Source organism: Salpingoeca rosetta, assembly GCF_000188695.1.
Source record: "Salpingoeca rosetta unplaced genomic scaffold supercont1.4, whole genome shotgun sequence".
In the NCBI taxonomy this organism is placed as follows: domain Eukaryota; class Choanoflagellata; order Craspedida; family Salpingoecidae; genus Salpingoeca; species Salpingoeca rosetta.
Window position 1 is genome coordinate 1,471,885 of NW_004754930.1, and position 19,223 is coordinate 1,491,107.

At 56.5% G+C, this 19,223-nt stretch overlaps 4 protein-coding genes across 4 annotated transcripts in view; 2 read left to right on the top strand and 2 right to left on the bottom strand.

Annotated features, from left to right (window-relative positions):
- PTSG_01392 (uncharacterized protein) overlaps positions 1 to 1,254 on the top strand; it is a 4,324-nt gene extending 3,070 nt beyond the window's left edge. The window contains exons 11-12 of the mRNA XM_004997307.1: positions 374 to 557; positions 771 to 1,254. Of these exons, the coding sequence (XP_004997364.1) occupies positions 374 to 557; positions 771 to 847 (261 nt within the window). The 3' untranslated portion in view covers positions 848 to 1,254. The remainder of the gene's footprint in view (positions 1 to 373; positions 558 to 770) is intronic.
- A 121-nt stretch (positions 1,255 to 1,375) lies between these two features.
- Positions 1,376 to 7,400, bottom strand: PTSG_01393 (kinesin family member 17). The gene is made up of 10 exons (XM_004997308.1): positions 7,262 to 7,400; positions 3,921 to 6,616; positions 3,365 to 3,606; positions 3,123 to 3,206; positions 2,816 to 2,922; positions 2,545 to 2,661; positions 2,088 to 2,256; positions 1,878 to 1,909; positions 1,677 to 1,748; positions 1,376 to 1,545 (listed from the first exon to the last, which is right to left on the bottom strand). Exons 2-10 carry the CDS (start codon positions 6,565 to 6,567, stop codon positions 1,416 to 1,418), a joined length of 3,600 nt encoding a protein of 1,199 aa, XP_004997365.1. The 5' UTR covers positions 6,568 to 6,616; positions 7,262 to 7,400; the 3' UTR covers positions 1,376 to 1,415.
- Positions 7,401 to 8,286: 886 nt separating this feature from the next.
- Positions 8,287 to 17,879, top strand: PTSG_01394 (uncharacterized protein; the record flags this gene model as incomplete). The annotated part of the gene is made up of 24 exons (XM_004997309.1): positions 8,287 to 8,404; positions 8,745 to 8,995; positions 9,193 to 9,369; positions 9,613 to 9,716; positions 9,892 to 9,979; positions 10,219 to 10,283; positions 10,426 to 10,521; positions 10,714 to 10,813; positions 10,962 to 11,081; positions 11,215 to 11,271; positions 11,454 to 11,642; positions 11,817 to 11,897; positions 12,203 to 12,280; positions 12,438 to 12,555; positions 12,861 to 12,941; positions 13,322 to 13,443; positions 13,681 to 14,694; positions 15,019 to 15,114; positions 15,451 to 15,588; positions 15,827 to 15,885; positions 16,046 to 16,127; positions 16,405 to 16,497; positions 16,762 to 17,565; positions 17,787 to 17,879. The coding sequence occupies 24 exons, from the start codon at positions 8,287 to 8,289 to the stop codon at positions 17,877 to 17,879; spliced, it is 4,224 nt and encodes a 1,407-aa protein (XP_004997366.1).
- A 293-nt stretch (positions 17,880 to 18,172) lies between these two features.
- PTSG_01395 (alpha-glucosidase 1) overlaps positions 18,173 to 19,223 on the bottom strand; it is a 4,548-nt gene continuing 3,497 nt past the window's right edge. Inside the window, exons 5-7 of the mRNA XM_004997310.1 lie at positions 18,925 to 19,053; positions 18,596 to 18,673; positions 18,173 to 18,440 (exon numbers count right to left, since the gene is read on the bottom strand). Of these exons, the coding sequence (XP_004997367.1) occupies positions 18,351 to 18,440; positions 18,596 to 18,673; positions 18,925 to 19,053 (297 nt within the window). The 3' untranslated portion in view covers positions 18,173 to 18,350. The remainder of the gene's footprint in view (positions 18,441 to 18,595; positions 18,674 to 18,924; positions 19,054 to 19,223) is intronic.

A 19,223-nucleotide genomic window follows, 5' to 3' on the forward strand; every position in this document is an offset into this window, starting at 1 on the left:
AGTGTGAGAACGGTATAATACAGGATAAGTAGTACTTAGTACAGAAACCATTTCCATATACTCATGATGCAGGACCACTGCCCATCAAACATACCGATATCCGGAAAGTCAAACAGTCCCTCACCATCCCTGTCATCCCACCCGACCCATTCGCTCGGTGAGCCGTCCACGTGTCTCTATCTCTCTAGTAGGTGTAACAAGAGAACACACACGCTTGCACGCGTGCAGGTAGACTCTAGACACACACACACACACACACACACACACAACAACCGTCTACACACACACACACACACACACACACACACACACACACACACACACACACACGCACACAACACACATCACACTTGTACTTACACACACAACGCAGATTGCACGCAATGGGAGCAACGGCGTGATGTTTGAGGTGCCGGTGGGAGCCGGCGAGGAAAAAGAGAAGTCACTGCGCAGCATTGAGCCTTCGCCGCTCACAAAAGAGCTCGAGCAGCGCTTCCACAACCACGACGACCACGACGACCAGCCGCATCTGCTGCCTCCAGGATGTCCACCAGGCGGTGTGTGCGTGTGTGTGCGTGTGTGTGTGTGTGTCTTTGCGCGCGGTTGTTGCTGCTGTTGCTGCCGCCGCCGTTGTTGTTTGTTGGAATTTTGTGTTTCTTATCTCAACGGTGTTCCTGCCGCCACCATTCCAAAGCTTGAAGAATGAATCACCAAGCCTCTCTTTCTCCTCACTTCCTCCGCTTGTGTCCTGCTCACACTGCTTTCATCAGGTCTACGCTCGCATACGTCAACGGATGACTTGGATGCGAACCAGTCGCGACGGAGCCGGCGTTCGCCCTCCTCATAGCGCTGCAATTGAGAGGCGACATGAGAGCAATGCAAGTGGTGTGGCTGGAGGCGATGGTGATGATGTCGTGAAGCTGCGAATCGTCACGTGTATCTTGCTCGCTGGCACGAGCCACACTCATCCCATGCACACCACTCCAAATACAACGACGGCGCTGTTGCCCCACATGCAAAAATCAACCACCGCCATGGTTAATACTCAGGCTCTCATCCCTCTCACACGTGCTTGAACAATTCCTTGCCGTTTTCATGTCAGCAGTACCATGCACAAGTTTGCTTTCCTTTTATGTGCTGTTTCAGTCACGTCCATCTGCCCCGCTCCCCACGCAGTCTGGACTGCATGTCCGCTCTCGCTTCGTTGCGTAATATGAAATGAAATGAACTGGGCGCTGCCCCGTGATAATGACATTTTCTGGCCAACAAACACAGCCACTGTTGCGCATCTTGCCGAAGTTTGCCTGCAAACCACGCCCCTGACACACACACACACACACACACACACACACACACACACACACACACACACACACACACACACACACACACACACACACACACAATCTGTGTGTTCACCACTCGGGCGAGTTTGAGAACACGTCATCGCCCATGTTTGGCCGCTGCTTGCGCTGGTTCTGGCGGCGAGCGAGTTGCGAAATAGACACACCGCCAGGCTCCACGCGCTTGTGACGGCGACCCAACCTACACACACGCGTCCCCATGTTGCGGTGATCATGTCAGGGACGATCCAAATTGCAAATACACACACACACACACACACACACACACACACACACACACACACACACACACACACACACACACACACACACCTATCGCCCATGTTGCGGCTGGAGTTGAGGAGCTGTTGGGTCCGTGTGGATGTCATGGGAACGTGTTCAAATCTGCAATGAACACCAATACGCATTGCACAAACACACACACATATTGATGAGGAAATATCCTAAGATGGCTGCAGGTGCACTTGGCTTGTGTTCAAGCAGGTAAAACACAGTCTATGTTGAAGAACTTACGCTTGCACACGCTGCTGTTGCTTCAGCGCAATCTGCAGACATCAAACAGTAGCAACGAGGTCGGTGAGAAACAAATGTCATGCAACTGCACTCATTGCATGTGTTAAAGCGCGCACCACATGCAATATTACACACAAGCGTACACCACCCACGCAAAGCGCACAGCGCGCAGCGCGCAGCGCGCAGCAAACAGCAATTGTGTGTACGCACCTCTTGCTCCCTGCGCGAGACCTTTGAGAGGACGGAGGAGGACGAGTTGTTGAAGTAGTCGGAGCGCTGGGAGCGGTTGAGGCGATCGCGCAGTCGATCGTCGTCGTCTTCGCTCCAGTCGCCGCGACTCCGCCCAGACCCGCCCCGGTCAGAGGCAGACCCGGGTTGCCTGGTTTGCGGTTGGTTTGCGGTTGGGAGGGGATGGAAGGAGGGGGTGGAAGGAGGTGACGTGTGGTTGCGGAAGTGGTGAGATGTGAGGAAAAGAATAGGAGGAGGCAGCGCTCACGTCCTACGGAGAAATGTGTGTGTCGACACAACCAGGTGCTGGCTGAAAAACTGAAAAATGAAGCAATGAAGCAAGATGCTGACAACAGCACACCATCGCAATGAAACCGAAAGCAACCAAATGCATACGACGTTGGCGCGCACACACACACACACACACATACGCACGCACCCTGTTGGCAGCTGTGCTCGCTGGCGTGTGAGTTTGGGCATCATCCAGCGGTCTGCCTCCTCGTTCCAAACAGAGGCTGCGCGGATCTTGGTCAGGTTCGCGTAGTTGCAGTCTTGTCTGGAGCGGCGACGTTGCAGGGACGCAGAAAGCCGCGCAATCCATGGGAAATAAGCCAGCAGCAGGGACCGAGGTGTACACGCAAGTGGCCAACACACACACACACACACACACACACACACACACACACACACACACACACACACACACACACCTGATGACTGGGAGGACGCGGTCGACGTATTGGCTGTAGAACTTGCGCTCCTGTTCTGACCGGCGGATGTCGTTCAGCAGCGACTCGCGCTCGCGTGCAAACTCCGTCTGACCCACATGTCAACACAGCCCACACACCAAAGAAAACAAGAATGGTCAGCTGGAATTCTCGCTCTGCACAGAGGGCGGGAGAGAGACTACCACGCACACACACGTGCATGCACCCACACCCACGCACACACACACACGCACGCACACGCACGCACGCATACAGAGCATTGCCCATCACACCATGAGGCAGAACTGACCTGAATGTCCTCAATTTCCTGCTTGAGGCTCTTGATAATGTCTTTTGCCTTCGAGAGCTGCTTCCGCTTGCCCTTGATCTCATCCTAACAGCCACAGAGTAACGCGGAGTCACATGAGATGGGTGTCTTGAACAAACGCACTGGTCTTGGACGTACCAAAACATAAGCACACACACACACGCGCGCGCGCGCGCACACACACGCACACACACGCAACCACACACAAACACACAAACACATACCTGCAGGTTGTCGTAGATGTCCTCGAGAATGTCTTCGCCCTCTGCGTTCTCAATGGCCTCTCGAATACGGCGCCGCCGCTCCTCTGCGCGCTTGCGGCGCTTCTTCAGCCCTTCCTTCAACTTGTCGTCCCCAGCGCCCTTGCCACCCTTGACCAGGTTCTGCTCAAAGGAGGCGAGCTTCGACTTGAGTGCTGCAACCAACGGGTTGCCCTCAAGGTCGCTCAGTCCCAACGAAGCAATGTCTGAACACACGACGCAGTGAGTTGATGTGTGTGTGTGTGTGTGTGTGTGTGTGTGTGTGTGTGTGTGTGTGTGTGTGTGTGTGTGTGTGTGTGTGTGTGTGTGTGTGTGTGTGTGAAACTTGGGTCCTGGAGGCTGCAGATGTGTTTTGGGGGAAGGGGGGCGAAGCGCAAGGAGAGGCCGCCAACTGCAAGACACACACACATGCGCGCGCACAAACAAAACGTAACACTTGCATGCACTCAAGCGCACGCAACCCCAAGCCCCGACACACGCACACACATGCACACGCATGCTTGTACTCAAGCGCACGCACCGATTGGCTTCTGCGCGCCCTGAGCGGATGGTCGTTGCTGTTGCTGCTGCTGCCCTTGCTGTTGCTGCTGGCCTTGCTTCTGCTGTTCACGAAGCACCTTTGGCTGCGACGGCGCCATGCGCACGACACTCGAGTCCGCAGTTGCCAGATGCACCGTGCTGCGATCAGCGCTCACCCGCACATACGTGTGGTTCTCGTCACGCAGCGGCGCAAACACATTCTTCTTGACCAGCTGCGCCTTGAGCGGGACACCATCGCTGGACAGCACGCACGGCAGCACCTTTCCGTCGCCCGTCCGCACTGCCCGCACCTGCATGTCCAGGCCCTTGGTGGCGGCCTCACCGCTGGCGGCTGCGTTACCGCTGCCAGCACACACGACAGGGATGGCGGCCAGCCCATCCGGCCCGACGAGCACCGTGTGCTGCCCGTCGCTGCCCTTGAGCGGCTGCAGCTGCCCGTCAACCACCGCGCACTTCACCGGCACACCCTCGCTCGTCACGTGCGCCACCTCTGGCTCGCCCTCCTTGCCCTGCACAACGACACAGCGCTCCTGCAGCGGCACGTAGGGCACGGGCATGCCCTCTGCGGTAAGGATAGGCTCTGGCTCGTCGTCGTCGTCGAGGAAGAGGGTGAGGCAGCCCAGCCGGTCCACCGCTGCCCGCACGGGCTGGTTGTCCTCCGGCCCGAGCAGCGCGGGAACAACGGCGCCGTCCCCCGCGCCGACGATGGCGGCGACCGCCTGCACGGGGTGCTGGTCAACGCGTCCAACCTCCTTGTACACGGCGATGCGCGCGCCCTTGAGCCGCATGGGCCGGTCCTTTGCATCAAAGACCGGGTGCAGGTGGCCGTCGCTCGACGCCTCTGCGCGGTACAGCTCCTGGCTGCCCGCCTGGCGCACCGCAAACGCCTGCTCGCCGTTGCTGTCCACGACGACATATGTGTGCGGGATGACCTCAAACTCCTTGTCGCTGTCCTCCACCAGCAACTGAGGGGCAGACCCTGGCGCGGGGCTCGGCATGGTGTCCAGCAGGCTGCCCGGTGGGATGCTGGTGTCCGTCGTGCCCGTGACGCTGCCAGTGCCATCATCATCATCAGCAGCAGCGCCGGCAACAACCGTGCTCGGGGCGCCCGCAGCCTTTCCTTCGCGCACCGCCACCTCGCTCTGCACGTTGCGCTCAATGTCGTCCTCCATGGTGCTGCGGGCCTGGTCGCGCTTGACGTTGTACTCGTTGGTGAGCCGCTCAAACTCCTGCTCCAGCTTCTCGTTTGTCATGCGCTGGTCCTCCACGGCCTTCTCCAGGTCGGCGAGCTTGGTGTCGTACTCGCTCTTCAGCTTGTCCTCCATAGCCGCAAGCTCCTGCTCCTTCTCCTTCCTGATGCGCTCCTCAAGCGCCGCCCTCTCCTGCGCCGACAGCTCCTGCTGCGCCGGTGCTGCGGGCGCCTGCTTGGACGGCGACACGGTCTTGTGCGTTGCCGCTGCAGAGGATGCGCCGTTGCCTGCTGCGTTGAAGAGGTTGGCAAGCATTGATGGGTCGATGCTGCCCTGCTGGGTGAGCAGCGTCTTGAGCTTCTCAATCTCCTCCTGGTACTGCCTGATGAGGGCGTCCTTCGGGTCCTCGTTGATGATGGCCTTGTTCTTGATGTTCTTGGCGCGGTTGGCGTAGCGCAGCGTGGAGAGCGTCTCGTCGTAGTTGTTGTCGGCCGGCGACAGCGCGGCCACCATGAGCGTCTTGGTGTTGCCGCCCAGGGAGTCCTGCAGGAGGCGGGTGAGCTTGGAGTCGCGGTACGGGATGTGCTTTGCCTTGCCGTCGACGAGGGCGGAGATGACGTTACCGAGCGCAGAGAGGGAGAGGTTGATTTTTGTGGCCTCCTTGAGGCGGTCGCCCGTGGCGCCGGTCTTGCCCTGCCGCTCGGAGCCGGCCAGGTCAACCAGGTTGAGCTTTGACGCGCGGATGGTCTCGCTGCCGTCCTCGATGGACTCTGCAGCCTCAATCCACACGGTGAAGATGGAGTGGGAGCGGGACGAGTCTGCGTTCATGAGGGTGGCGCCGACGGACCTGTTCTTGCTGCCCTTGGCCATGACGCGCAGCACCTCCTGCGCATCGTGCACGACGTGTTCTGTGAGGCCCTTGACGTAGACGCCCCTGTCCGGGTGCTCCTTGAGGTCGAGCGTCTGCGCCTGGTCTGAGGAGAGCAGGTCGCGGATGGTCTCGTTGTAGATCTCGAGGTACGACGCGCGCACGAGGAACTTGGTGTTCTCCCGCACGGCCACCTCCTGGAAGATGTGCTCGAAGGAGCGGGGCGTGATTCCGCGGTGCTCGGGCGGATCCGGGATGCCCTCCATGGTGAAGGACTTGCCGCAGCCGGTCTGGCCGTAGGCGAACACCGTGCCGTTGTAGCCCTCGAGCACGGATTCGATGAGCGGGAAGCCGACGTCCTCGTAGATCATCTTGGTGTTGGAGTCGATGCCGTACGCGCCGTCAAAGGTGAACTTCTTGGGCGGCTCATCCTTGCCTGCGTTGGGTTTCTTCAGGTGCACCTGGCCGGCCTCTGTGAAGATGTCCACCACGACCGCACAGTTGAGGCCCTTCTCGCGCTTGTTCAGTGGGCGGCAGCGCACCACCACCCGCACACTCTCTTCCCCCATCCTCTCAAGACCTGCGGGTGAACGTGTTGTTTTGTGGTGTGTGGTGCGTCTATACGTGCGTATGTACGTAGATATGGGTGTGTGTGCGTGTGTGTGTGTGCGTGTGTGTGTGTTTGTGAATGGGTGAGTGGTAATGGGTGTGAAGATGGTATGTACGTAGATGTGTGTGTGTGCGTGTGTGTGTGTGTTTGTAAATAGGTGAGTGGGAATGGGTGTGAAGATGGTGTGTGTGTGTGTGTGGGTGTGGGTATGTGTGTGGATGCGTGAAAGGGTGCGAATAGGTGTGCAGATGGATGTACGTGTGCGTGTTGAATTGCGTGAGAGAGTTGAAAGACAAGCAAGCCAGAAAGGAAAAACAAGTGCAGTTTGTTGGTTGTCAACTGGAGAGAGAAAAAAAAAAGTCATGCAAGTGCACACGAAACCCAAACGAGCAGGTCGCACTGTCACTTGACCTGACACTTGAACGATCTGGCATTGACAACCAACCACATCATCGCCGCCAACCACCACCAATACGTGATGCGATGAACCCCCACACAAAAAAAAAAACAATCACATCAATCAAACAAACACAGTCACATCATGTCACGTCACAACATCACGTCACAACACAAACAACCACACAAAACCCAAGATCAAGACACAACACACTCCCTCAATAACCCCTCTTCCCTCTCCCATACATCTTTCTCACCAAGACGCGACGTGGGGAGCAGAGAACAAAGCTTTGCAGGGCGAGTGAGTGTCTTCTTCACTTCAGGTTGGTGGCAGTTGTGGTGGTGGCGTTGCGAAGTGTCGCTGCCTTCACTTCTTCCTTCTGGCTGAGAATTTGGTGGCAACGAACATTTGTGAAGATTTCGCACGATTCTCCAAATCGCCACTTCCTTGCGACGGCGGACGGAGCGCAGCAACACCTGCACAGCAAACGCGAAGAAAGACAGCAACAAGCAACAAGGCAAACAAAACAACAGCCAGCGTGGTTGGTTGATGCGTGTCCGCCCTGAAGGAAGAAAAAGCAGCAAGACAACAAGCAGGAGAAAGCGAACGTTCCGACGCCGCTACGATCCGCTTATTGCGTGCTTGTTCGTTTGGCGGGCTTGCCCCTCTCCGGCACCACCAGCAACACGCGCCAGCAGCACCTGCGTCAATTGCCCATTTTCTTCCACGTTTCAGAACAGCAAGCAACCAAGGAAGCAAACAAGCAAACAATACTCCTCGCAGCTTGGCCAAGAAGAACACACAATCGTCATTCAAGGCTTGGTCCAGTGCTTTTGTATGCGCGACAGGCATCAGCAACGCTGATTGATTGCGAAAACAAGTGACTGGTGGCTGACTGTGCCCTGCTGCTGCTGCTAATACTGCTGCTGCCGCCGCCGCCGCCGCTGCTGCTGCTGCTGCTGCTGCTGCTGCTGTTGCACCCAGAGGTGCCGGTGGCAAGGATAGCGCAGAGACTGTGACGGCGTGTGATTCATTTGACTCGTCGGCCCAGCTCTGTGTCTGTGAGTGAGTGCATCACTGCATCACCGCATCACCACATCACCACATCACCACACAAACACATCATACCACACTACACATCATACCACACTACACATCATACCACACAATAGATCACTGCATCATTGCATCGCTGCATCCCACACGCCGTTCAACGATTGAACTCCTGCTGGGACCCAACCAAGTCGGCTAGGAGGCAACAAGCCCCACACCTCCAGCAACATGGACAGCGGTGGTGGTCTTTGGACAGAGGCTCAGGTGCCGGGCATTCTTCGCTGGCGCGAAGGGCTATGCACCCTTCCCCCACCAGCCATCGCTGCACTGGCCATTGCTCACTTTGGTTCGTGTGTTCTGTGTGTGTGTGTGTGTGTGTGTGTGTGGCTGTGTGTGCTTGTGTGTATGTGTGTATGTGTGTATGTGTGTCTGTCTGTCTGTCTGTCTGTCTGTCTGTCTGTGTCTGTGTCTGTGTGTGGTTGAACGCTTTGTCTGCATGGATGTGTGAGGGCAAACACCGGTTGTCTTCGTGAGTATGTGTGTGTGTGTGTGTGCGGATAATGTGTTTGTCTGCATGGATGTACGGATCGCTTGCATCGCCGGCGTAACCGTCCCGGGATTGGTCGCGCGCATATTGCCCCCGCCCTGTTTCTCATTTGTATGTTTCGCTTGCGTATCACTTGCAGACGAAGAGCCAAACTTGCGGCTGCTGGTGACAAGCCCAAGTGTGCAGAGAGAGCGTCGCACATCCACGCTGCGAAAGGGGATGCGCATCATCAAGTCAATGCGCTCTCGAAGCGACCTTGGCGTGGGCAGTCCACCCTCGGCCTCTGCGCACCCTGCTTCCTCAAACACCAAAGATGAGCTGGGCTGTAAGCCCGTCTCCCTCTCCGGCACCGTCCGCGACGCTCTCCAGCGCTATGTCGGCAAGGCCCAGGTTTGTTGACACCTGGGGGCTGGCAGGGAATGTCCTCCTTAGTTGTGCGTGCAACTCTGAGCTGCAGAGCAGCAATGGGGCACGTTTGTTCTTACCAACACACACACACACACACTCAAACGCTCACACCGACACGAACAAACACCCTTCCTTTATTCACACGCGCACACGTGCACATGCCATGCATGCGCATGCAGCTGTCATCTGCGGAGTGTGCCGAGGTCTCGCGTATCATTGGGAACGACGCACACATGGACACGCTAGTGCCTGCATGGAAGGAAACGCAGCTGGAGTTTGGAACGATGCTGGTGGCAACGATGCGCTGGTGGACGACACCCTTGGACTTTTTCAACCTCATCACGGCATTCTACTCGGTGCACATCTCGCCAACCACCACCATCGCACACACCCGAGCACACGTACACGTGCACACAAATACACATGCACACCTCCAAACAAATACACGTACACACATACACACACACAAACACAAATACGCAACTCAACATACACCACAATCAAACACTCGCACACGCACACGCACACACTTGTTGCATCGTGCTTACGTGAATACATGACTCACCACCCGCGTGCCCCTGGTTGTGTGGTGTGCCCAGCTTCCAGACACACCGCCCGATTCCCTGCTGTTCCCGCGGTTCAAGTCCTGGGCCAATGGTGCCGCCCGCAGCGCATGGAAACAGGCCATCTGCCGCTTCATAAGGTACACACACACACACACGTACACGACTTCTGTGCTTGTCACCCTCTCGCCATCTAGCACCACACTGCCACGGCCCTGAACCATGCAGTGAAGGTGTTCACCCACTCATTCTCTGCTAATGCCTCGACCGGCCTGCCTTGCGCTGCGCTTGCACTGCATTAATGAACAAACGCAGGTGCTGGGCGACGCTTTCCAGCGACTTTGCAGACCAGTCCCTCTACGGGGCCTTTCTCCAGCTCCAGAGCACCCTCAAGAAGGACGAGGTGTGCACCTGTATATTTTGTGTGTGTGTGTGTGTGTGTGCATGTGTGCATGTGTGCGTGTATGTGGATGTATGTATGTGTGTGCGTATACTTGCGCGCCTCTGGCTGCAATGCGTCTGTGCCTGTGAGCATGTGTGGGTGTGAGTTCAAGGTCAAGTACACGCCGCAAGCACCAGCCAGCATATAATGATCACTCATCCTCTTCGCTGTGATTTTTCTCCTCATCATCGCGGTCGCAGATTCTCACCCCATATGGGCTGGATGCGCTCTCAAACGCCGTCGTGCAATCCATGGAAGAAAACACGTTCGTCAGCTTGAATGTGCCGTGGTGTTTGCGCGCTCGCTTTGCTTCATCCTCATCTGCCTGCCGCCATGTTCTGAGGCTTTCATAATGTGACCCTTATCCATGTGGCGTTCTGTGCTTGCATCATGGTTGCTACATCCAGGATTCCGCTGTGTCCACCAACCCATTCTCCCGGCGCCAACGTCACGCCAACCCTCTCCCTCCATCCAAAGGCGAAATTCGGAAACCCACTTGTCAGGTGTGTGTGTGTGTGTGCATGTGTGTGCATGTGTGTGCGTGTGTGTATGTGTGTGTGTGTGTGCGTGTGTGTGTATGTGTATGTGTGTGTATGTGTATGTGTGTGTGTGTGTTCCTTTGCTTGTTTCTTGTGCTCACGTGTTCTGGTTGCACCCTGCGCTGGTGTATTGCTCTCACCCTTCGTGGCTGGCAGGACGGTGAGTGGGGAACAGCTGAAAACGCTGGCGCATCAGATCACGGCGTTGGAGTGGGATGCATTTTCTCGCATCACCCCGCACGACGTCAACTCGCAGGTGAGTGCACAACACCTTGTGATTCGCTGTCTGAGCATGCATGCACGCGTGAGTAGTGCACAGCTCGCACCAGCACTTGGGAATGATGCCACTTCACCCACTCACCACCGCCCCACCACCATTGTTGCCGCCACCAACCAACCACCAGACGCGGGACAGCAAGCGTGGAAGCAGTGACGATGATGGCGCTCTGCATGCGTCCCGCATCTCACATGTGATTGATCTCGGCAACCGCCTCCGCATGTGGGCCGTCTCCCAAGTGCTTCAGGTGCCCGAACTTGTGCTATTTTTTTCCAAAGCCTGATGTTGAACACCACCGTGCTCCACAGCTGTTCGTTCCCGCAGCACGCGCGTGCGTGTGCATGCTCACGTCTGCTCACCATGCGTTTTCCGATCTGCAGGGAAAAACCACTGAGGACCGCGCAGAGACCATCGCTGCCATTGTTGAATTGTGCATGGTACGAGCCATGGCTGTCGTGCATGTTCGAGTCGAGACTGACCTGGGCTCCTTATTTTTCCCACATTCCTCATGCCACACACACACACACACACACACACACACACACACACACACACTCACTCACTCACACACACACACACACACAAATTCACGCACACCCCTCTTCCCTCCCGGCAACAGCACCTGAAGTCACTGAAGAACTTTAGCTCGCTGATGTCGATCCACGGCGCATTCAGCCACGCCGCTGTTGGCCGCCTCAAGCACTCGTTTGCCAGCTTGCCGAAACACATCTCCCGCGACCTGCAATCCCTGGACTCGCTCCTCTCGCCCCTCAACAACCACGAGCAGTACCGGAAACTCATGAACAAGGTGCCCCACCTCACCGTCGTCTCGCACCTCTGAAGAGTCGCATGCCCTGTGATCACTGGGCTTGTCAATTGCGAACACAGATGCAACAAACACACACAAATGCACACACACACACACATACACGTGTCGCATCTCGTATTCACGCCAACGTGCCCAACTGGTTGAATGTTTCAGGTGTCATCGCTGGGGATTCCATTTATTCCGTACATTGCCGTCCTGCTCAAGGACGCCATGTCCATCGAGCACAAAGCAAAGGTGCCGTGTACATTGTAGTACGTGCATGTGCGTGTGTATGTGCGTACGCGTGTGCTTGCAAGTGCGTGTGTGCGTGTGTGTGTATCTCTGTCCTTCCCCCTCCCCCCTCTCTCCCCTCTCTCCCCTCCCATCCCCTCTCTCCCTCTCTCGCTCTCTCGCTCTGTCCCCCTCTCTGCCTGCCTGTCTTGTCTGCACCCCTCATCGCATTTGTATCTCCCGGCATGCTTGGTCCTAAAAGCAACATGCAATCACGCACACGATCATGTACGCGCACGCTCATCCTCTCCCCCCCCCCCTTCACACAGACGATTGACAAGGCCGGTGGCGTGGATGTGCACAAGCTGTATTCACTGGCTTCGTGCGTTGACGTCCTCGTTCGAAAGGTGCAAAACCACCACCACGATCGCCGTCATCAAATTCACAACTCACCATGACCCCCTCCCACGCCACCACTCACCATCACTCGCCATCACTCACCATCACTCACTAACCATACCTATCATCCTAACTACTCACACGCCTGCGCTTTGCACATTGTAGGCACATGTCCCCAAGGTGCAAGTTGACATCCCGCTGCTCATCAGCCTCAAGCACACGTTGCAGCAGCAACAAGACAGCCAGGCCTCAGACAACCATCTCTATGAGCGCTCGCTCACGTGTGAACCACGCAAGCCGCCCACACCGTCATCAACAGCTGCTTCAACACCAGAGACGACGAGAGGTAGCGAATGCACGCGTGTCTACGACCCCCTTGCTAGTCGAGCCTTTGTTTGAACGGCACAAAAGGCAATCGCCCCACATGCACACATGCACACATGCACACCCACGCACTCACTCACCCACTCACTTACTCGCCCACTCTCATGCACGTATTAACATGAACAACGATGTCTGCGCTCACGTGTATCTTGTTTCCGTTCTGCCCATCCACTATCAAACCTGCGTGGCTGCGACGTTCAACAGCGGACAGCGCTCGCCCCCGAACACGCGGTCGCTCCCGCCTTTCAAACTTCCGCCGCACACGCCGCCTCGGCGAGCAGCAATGTGCGTTTGTTGTTGTTGTTGTTGTTGTTGTTGTTGTTGTTGTTGTTGTTGTTGTTGTTGTTGTTGTTGTTGTTGTTGTTGTTGTTGTTGTTGTTGTTGTTGTTGTTGTTGTTGTTGTTGTTGTTGTTGTTGTTGTTGTTGCTCTCCTCTTCTTCTTCTTCTTCTTCTTCTTCCTCTTCCTCCTCCTCCTCCTCCTCCTCCTCCTTCTCCCCCTCCTCCTCCTTATTTGCCTCTCTGCTTTGACTGTGATCGCACCTGCGTTTGCAGTCGTGGCATGTCTCCTGTCTTGTGTTTGTTGCCTTCTTCTCACCAACATGCCGCTCACGCTCGTGTTTCGCCTCATCGCCGCTGCACCCACGTGTGTGTGTGTGTGTTTTCAGATCGGGATTCGAGCCAGCAGCGGGAGTCAACATCTGCGGCAGAGGCGTCTGCTGCGTCAACACTGCTCACTGATCTCCACTCGCTCGGCCTCGCAAATGTCACAGGCGTCATTGCAGCCAAGGTGAGGTGAAGGGGAAGGGCATTTACGTCTCTATCAAACTTGTTGCTGCTAAGGGATGTCGCTCAGCCGCAGCCCTGGTGGCGGTCATGTGTATGTGTGTGTGTGTGTGTGTGTGTGTGTGTGTGTGTGTGTGTGCACGCGCTCGAGAATTTGTGTACCACACATGCGTTTTACATGCTGAGAGCTACATCCACTCATGCATGCCTGTCCTCTCCCACACGGCCTGACACGCTGCAGTTTGAGGAGCTTGCATGTGATATCTTGATGGCGCTGGATCGGCAGCTGGTTCTGTCCACCAACGGCACCAAGATTGCCTCCACCCCGAGGCGCGCCCAGTCGACGTCGGCGATGGTCGATATGCGCCCGCTTCGCTCCACCGCCACCTCTTCCTCGAGCTTGCTTGCGTCCGCTGATGCGCCGCCATCTGTACAGGAGGACGTCCCTGTCATTTCCCTGCAGGGCCCGGAGCCGGCAGACCACCAGCACGATCAGTACGATCAGCACAACATGCACCGCGACCACACCGCCAACACTGCAGCCCATAGCGCTTCCGACGGCGAAGGCGATGGCGTTGATGGTTGTGCGCAGGGCGATGCGGATACCGCGAGCGTGTCGTCGATGCCGGCGAGTCCCAAACAGCGGCTGCGCAGTAGCATCTCCCTGGATGCGCGTGCACGCGTACTGGAGGGGGAAGGCCGTGTTCGCGCTGGCTCCCCACTGCGTGCATCATCGGGTGACCTGCTTGAGCGCGTATCTCCTGTTCCGGATCACGGCTTCTCGGAACAACAGTACGCCCGTGCCCGCTCTCTGTTGATGCCCTCCCTACCTCCCTTTGAGACGGCGGACATCAACCGTGATCAAGCTGTGGACAAGTCGGATCTCGCCCACATTCTGCTGCAGGCCTACATGGCCACCACCGCCGCGTCCACGCCTGCGGCCACCCGCCCCGCCACCGCCGCCGCCTCTGTTGGGACAGCGAGTGAGCGCGGCGACAGCCCGTCAACCCGCACCAGCTTCTCTGCAATGGGCAGCTCTGTTGATCTGCTGCACACCCCGACACGCACAGCGCCATCGCTCCGGCAGTCTGTGGCCACCATCGGCAGCGTCAGCAGCCTGCCCAGTCCCGGCGTGAGCCCAACGCCGTCGCGCAAGCCCTCTGCTGTTCACCAAGTGCCTGGTGGCAGTGCTGAGCAGAAACCAGACACAATGGACCAGATGCTTGCTCTGCAGGCCGAAATTGCAGCGTTGCAGGTGCGTGTGTGACGTGATGTTTGACGTGTGCGTGAGTGTGTGATGTGTGATACGTGCGGCAGGTGTGTGATGTGCGTGTGTGTGTGTGCGTGCGTGTTTGTACGTGATGTGTGGTTACATGTGTGTGAGTGTGAGTGAGTGAGTGTGTGTGTGTGTGTGTGTGTGTGTGTGGCCGTCCGTGCGGGAGTGTGCGTCAGCGAGTGAGTACATGTACAGTTGTGCATAAAGTTAGCTTGAGGCGATACACTTGTGCATTTTCGAGCGCGCGTCTCGAAACTCGCTCACGCTGGTGTTGTCTGTTTTGCATTCTATAACTGACTGCAGAAGGAGAATGCGCAGCTTCGTCGCGACCTGCAAGGTTTCTCCGACGTCAACTTGGAGGACAACTTCACCCTCAACATGGTCGGCGACATTGCGCGGGTACGAGGCAATGAATTGGCCAACAAACGCCGCAGTTTCGGTGACTGTGACCGTGAAGCTTTCCCCCTTGCGATTGTTGTCGGCAGATAGACATACTCTTCATGCGCTGATATCCTGGCAATGCTGTCCACGCGTGCGTGTGTGTGTGTGTGTGTGTGTTTGTTTGTTTGTGTTTGTGTGTGTGTGTGTGTGTGTGTGTGTGCGAGTGTGTGGAGAGAGTCACGCCGTGCGTTTGCGGCTGTTGATCGATGATGCTCCGCCCCCACTGTGGCGTCTGTTTCGCAACACCCCCCCCCCCCTCACGTTCCTCTGCCTTGCCGCTTATTGCATGTGCAGGAGGAAAACGCCAACTTGCTACTGTGCAAAGAAGACTCGCTGCTGATGGTCATGCGTGTGCTGCAGACCATTCCGGGCTTTCAAGACACGTCATGGGAGGCTCTACGCGTGCTTGCAGAATACGGCACGCGACAGCAGGTAACGTATTGCGGTGACACCAGCACGCAGCGGATTGCAAGAACGTTCTGCAAAGCCGTTGGCGTTTGTGTACGTGCATAGTCTGTTGCAAGTGCGTGCGCTCTGTCATGTATTGGCTATGTTGGACCACGTTTGCTTCCTTGACGGTACAGCGTGCCACGACTCACATCTCATGCACACGGAATCCATTGCATGTCGATGTTGTTGCTTGGTGTTCGTGTTTGTGTTTGTCTGACAGTATGGGGCGAATCGCACCATCAACGTCTCATCGAGCGACGAATTCCACCTCCTCGTCCAGTACGTGTCCAGTGCTCATTGTTCACGTGGCTTCAGTGCTGCTGATACATGTGGCGCCTATCCCTGCTGTACACCGCGCTTTACCCGACGCATCAGTGCTGACCAGCCTTTCCTCTGTGTGTGTATGTGTGTGTGTGTATTTGTGATGATGGGACATCAGTGGCCATTGTCAGGTGTACTTGAGGGAGTCTCACAACCCCAACGCCACCTCCAATCACAACATCATGGATTTTGGAGAGAAGGTGCGTTTTCACGCGAGAGCATGTCCCGTGCGCGTGTGTGTGTGTGTGTGTGTGTGTGTGTGTGTGTGTGTGTGTGTGTGGGTGGGTGGGTGGGTGGGTATGTGGAGAGGGAGTGGGTGTGGGTGTGGGAGTGTGCGTGGGTGTGTGGGTGCAGACGTGCAGACGTGCACATTTCCTTATGTTCTTTCGGTTTGTGTATGATGTGACGCTGTGCCACTTGACGCAAGTCAAATGCGACACGAGCTGATCTTGCGCACTCACGTGCTTCCTCGTCCAGGTCTTTTCTGTGGGCAGCGGCGCGTCCTTCATGCCGTGCTACTCAAAGACATGGACTCTCGTCTCCCTCTGTCCGGCTCTCATTTTCACCATGGTGCGTGCATACGTGCATGTTTGCGTGGATGCAAGAGCAGTCTCCTGTGTGGCGGGGTTTATCTGTGAACAACACGCTTGTACGAGGCATCATACACCGTTTCCACGCCCACAGACCATCCCATGCCCTTCACAACAACACACGCACTTGCGCCCATGTTCGTCGTTACACAACACGCACACGCATGCCCACAACACACACGAACTCACCCACAACCATTCACAACCGTTCACCCACACGCACGCGGGCATGTACACCGTGCAGCCGAGCCGGCTTGTGACGCGGCTGATCCGCCTGAGCTCCAAATCGCGGTCCCGCGGTGTGCACGTGAGCGACGTTGAGCGGCTGGTTGCGTCGCTTCGCTCGAGCATCCACAACATGGAGGTGGACGCGCTCGGGATGGCGCGCCGCACGCCGCCGCAATACGACACAGCCATCCGCGCTGCCCGGCGGTCGCTCTCCGTGGACGACGCTGCGACGACGGCACTAATTGGCTCGGCATGGCGGCAGAGCAGCACAGAGCAGGACATGTACGCCCAGGATGTGCTGTCGACGTCGCAGCCAGCAGCCAGCATGCAGCAACAGCAACGGGAACCGCGGAGGCGTGTGCGGCAAAATGACTCTGACGAAGGTGATGTGGAAGGAGCAACGACACGACAGGGCAACGCGCTGCTGAAATCGTCTGATTCTGCACCGCTGCGGTTTGGAGGGCAAGCAGACAGTGCTGAACGCAGCACGACCCGCAGCCGCGCCAATGATGGCAATGGCAAACAGCCACACGGGCGGAAGCAACCCCACAGCAATAACAGCAGCACGCACAGGTCTGCAGCAGGAGAGGATTCGTATGCCACGCCGCCAGTCTCCGCGTCATCGACAACAACAGAACCTACAACTGTGCCGACAAGTCCAAGCGCAACGCCAGCGCCCATGGACAGCGCCATGGACGCCAACACAGCGGCGGCGCTGTCAGATATGGCGTCGGCGAGTCTGCACTTTGATGAGAGCGTGCAGCAGGCTCTCAAGCACAGCACAGACTTTCAGGCCCGCGTCAGCATGCTCGAAGGTCCGGTCACGTATGCTGTCTGTATGCGTGTGTGTGTGTGTGTGTGTGTGTGTGTGTGTGTGTGTGTGTGTGTGTGTGTGTGTGTGCTCGTGTGTGCGCGTGCATATGTGTGTGTATCTATGCCTGTATATGTCCGTGCTTGCGTGATCATGAATATGTTATTGGCATTTGTGCTGTGCCAGTACTTGATTCTCGTGTCATGTCTGTCTCCCTTCCCGCGCACAAGCTCGAATTCTCGCCCAAGCTCAAGCATTGCGCATCCCCTGATTTTGCACATGCAGGCGCTGGGTCTGAGGACGAGCTTTGGACGGACGTGTAAGAAACACGCCGGCATGTGTGTGTGTGTGTGTGTGTGTGTGTGTGTTGACATGTTTCCGTCGTGAGTTTATCTTCTTATTGCCGTGGTTGGGTGCGGTTTGATTGACCCCCCACTACATGTACTTCATTCATTCATTTGTGTGCAAATGTTCTGCTGCGAGCCCGCAAGCATCAATTCTATAATCGCGATTAGACACCATAATCGGTGTTGGTACTGTGTGTGTGTGTGTGTGTGTGTGTGTGTGTGTGTGTGTGTGTGTGTGTGTGGTTGGGGGGGGGGTGGGTGGGTGTGGGTGTGAGTGGAACGAGTGCATTGGTTGTCGTTGATACATGCATTCGTTGGGTGTCATTGATGGTGTTACCAGAGGTCTTGTTTATCGGGTTAACACGCAAACCCATGAGTAAAAAAGCCCCGCCAGAGTCAGCACGAGCACATGGATGTGTTTGTCATCATTGCACTTGACAATGCCAATCAGTACAGCTCGCCCATGAGAAGGACGACGAGCGCAGACCAGCCGGTAAACGGGTGTGTGCCCTTGCCGGATCCCGTGCGGTCATCATACTGCACACGCAGCAAGACATGGTGGGGCAGACAAGATGAGGGAGAAAATCAAAAGCCAACCAATCCACGCGCAGTTGTGGGCACACATACCTACGCGCACGCTGACGCAAGTGACACGCTCCAAGCACGCTGCAGTTGTCAGTAGTGAAATTTACCTGCTCCCAGATGAATCCTGTGCGTTGGTACTGCTGGAAGATGTTGTTGATCAGGTTACCGCGCAGCTTTGTGTACAGCTGCGTGTTTTGTGTGTGTGTGTGAGTGTGTGTGAGTGTGTGTGTGTGTGAGTGTGAGTGTGAGTGTGTGTGTGTGTGTGTACGTGTGTGAAGTGTGCGTGTCGCGCGTGAAGTGCGTGTGTATGTGTCATGTGTGTGTGAAGTGTGAACGTGGTCAAACCAAAGATGAGACTACTTGACTGTGGAACTGCTTCACATCAGCAAACACGGCAGCAGACACGCCCTTTCTCCCAAATCCAAGACATACGCACCTCCTGGGCGCGTTCGCGGTGGGGTCCTGCCGTCTGGCCGTAAAATCGGAGCGCGCGCGTGGTCAAGAAGTTGAGGTTGATCCAGATCGCCCCGCGCCAATACGGCGGATCGTGCTCCGTGTTGTGTGCCTGAGGACATCAGTGAATGAGTGAGTGCGTGCGCATGTGTGTGTGTGTGTGATGCGGTGAGAGAGATGTGTGGATGTAGATGTGGGAGTGAATGGCATGTCTGAGTAAGACTCGTGTGTGTGTGTGTGTGTGTGTGTGTGTGTGTGTGTGTGTGTGTGTGTGTGTGTGTC

Coding starts and splice junctions, on each gene's coding strand:
- PTSG_01393 (XM_004997308.1), bottom strand. CDS start 6,567: ATGGGGGAAGAGAGTGTGCGGGTGGTGGTGCGCTGCCGCCCACTGAAC. Junction 2,257..2,544: donor CGAGCACAGCTGCCAACAGG/GTGCGTGCGTAT, acceptor ACCGCAAACCAG/GCAACCCGGGTCTGCCTCTG. Junction 1,749..1,877: donor CAACAGCAGCGTGTGCAAGC/GTAAGTTCTTCA, acceptor TGTTCATTGCAG/ATTTGAACACGTTCCCATGA.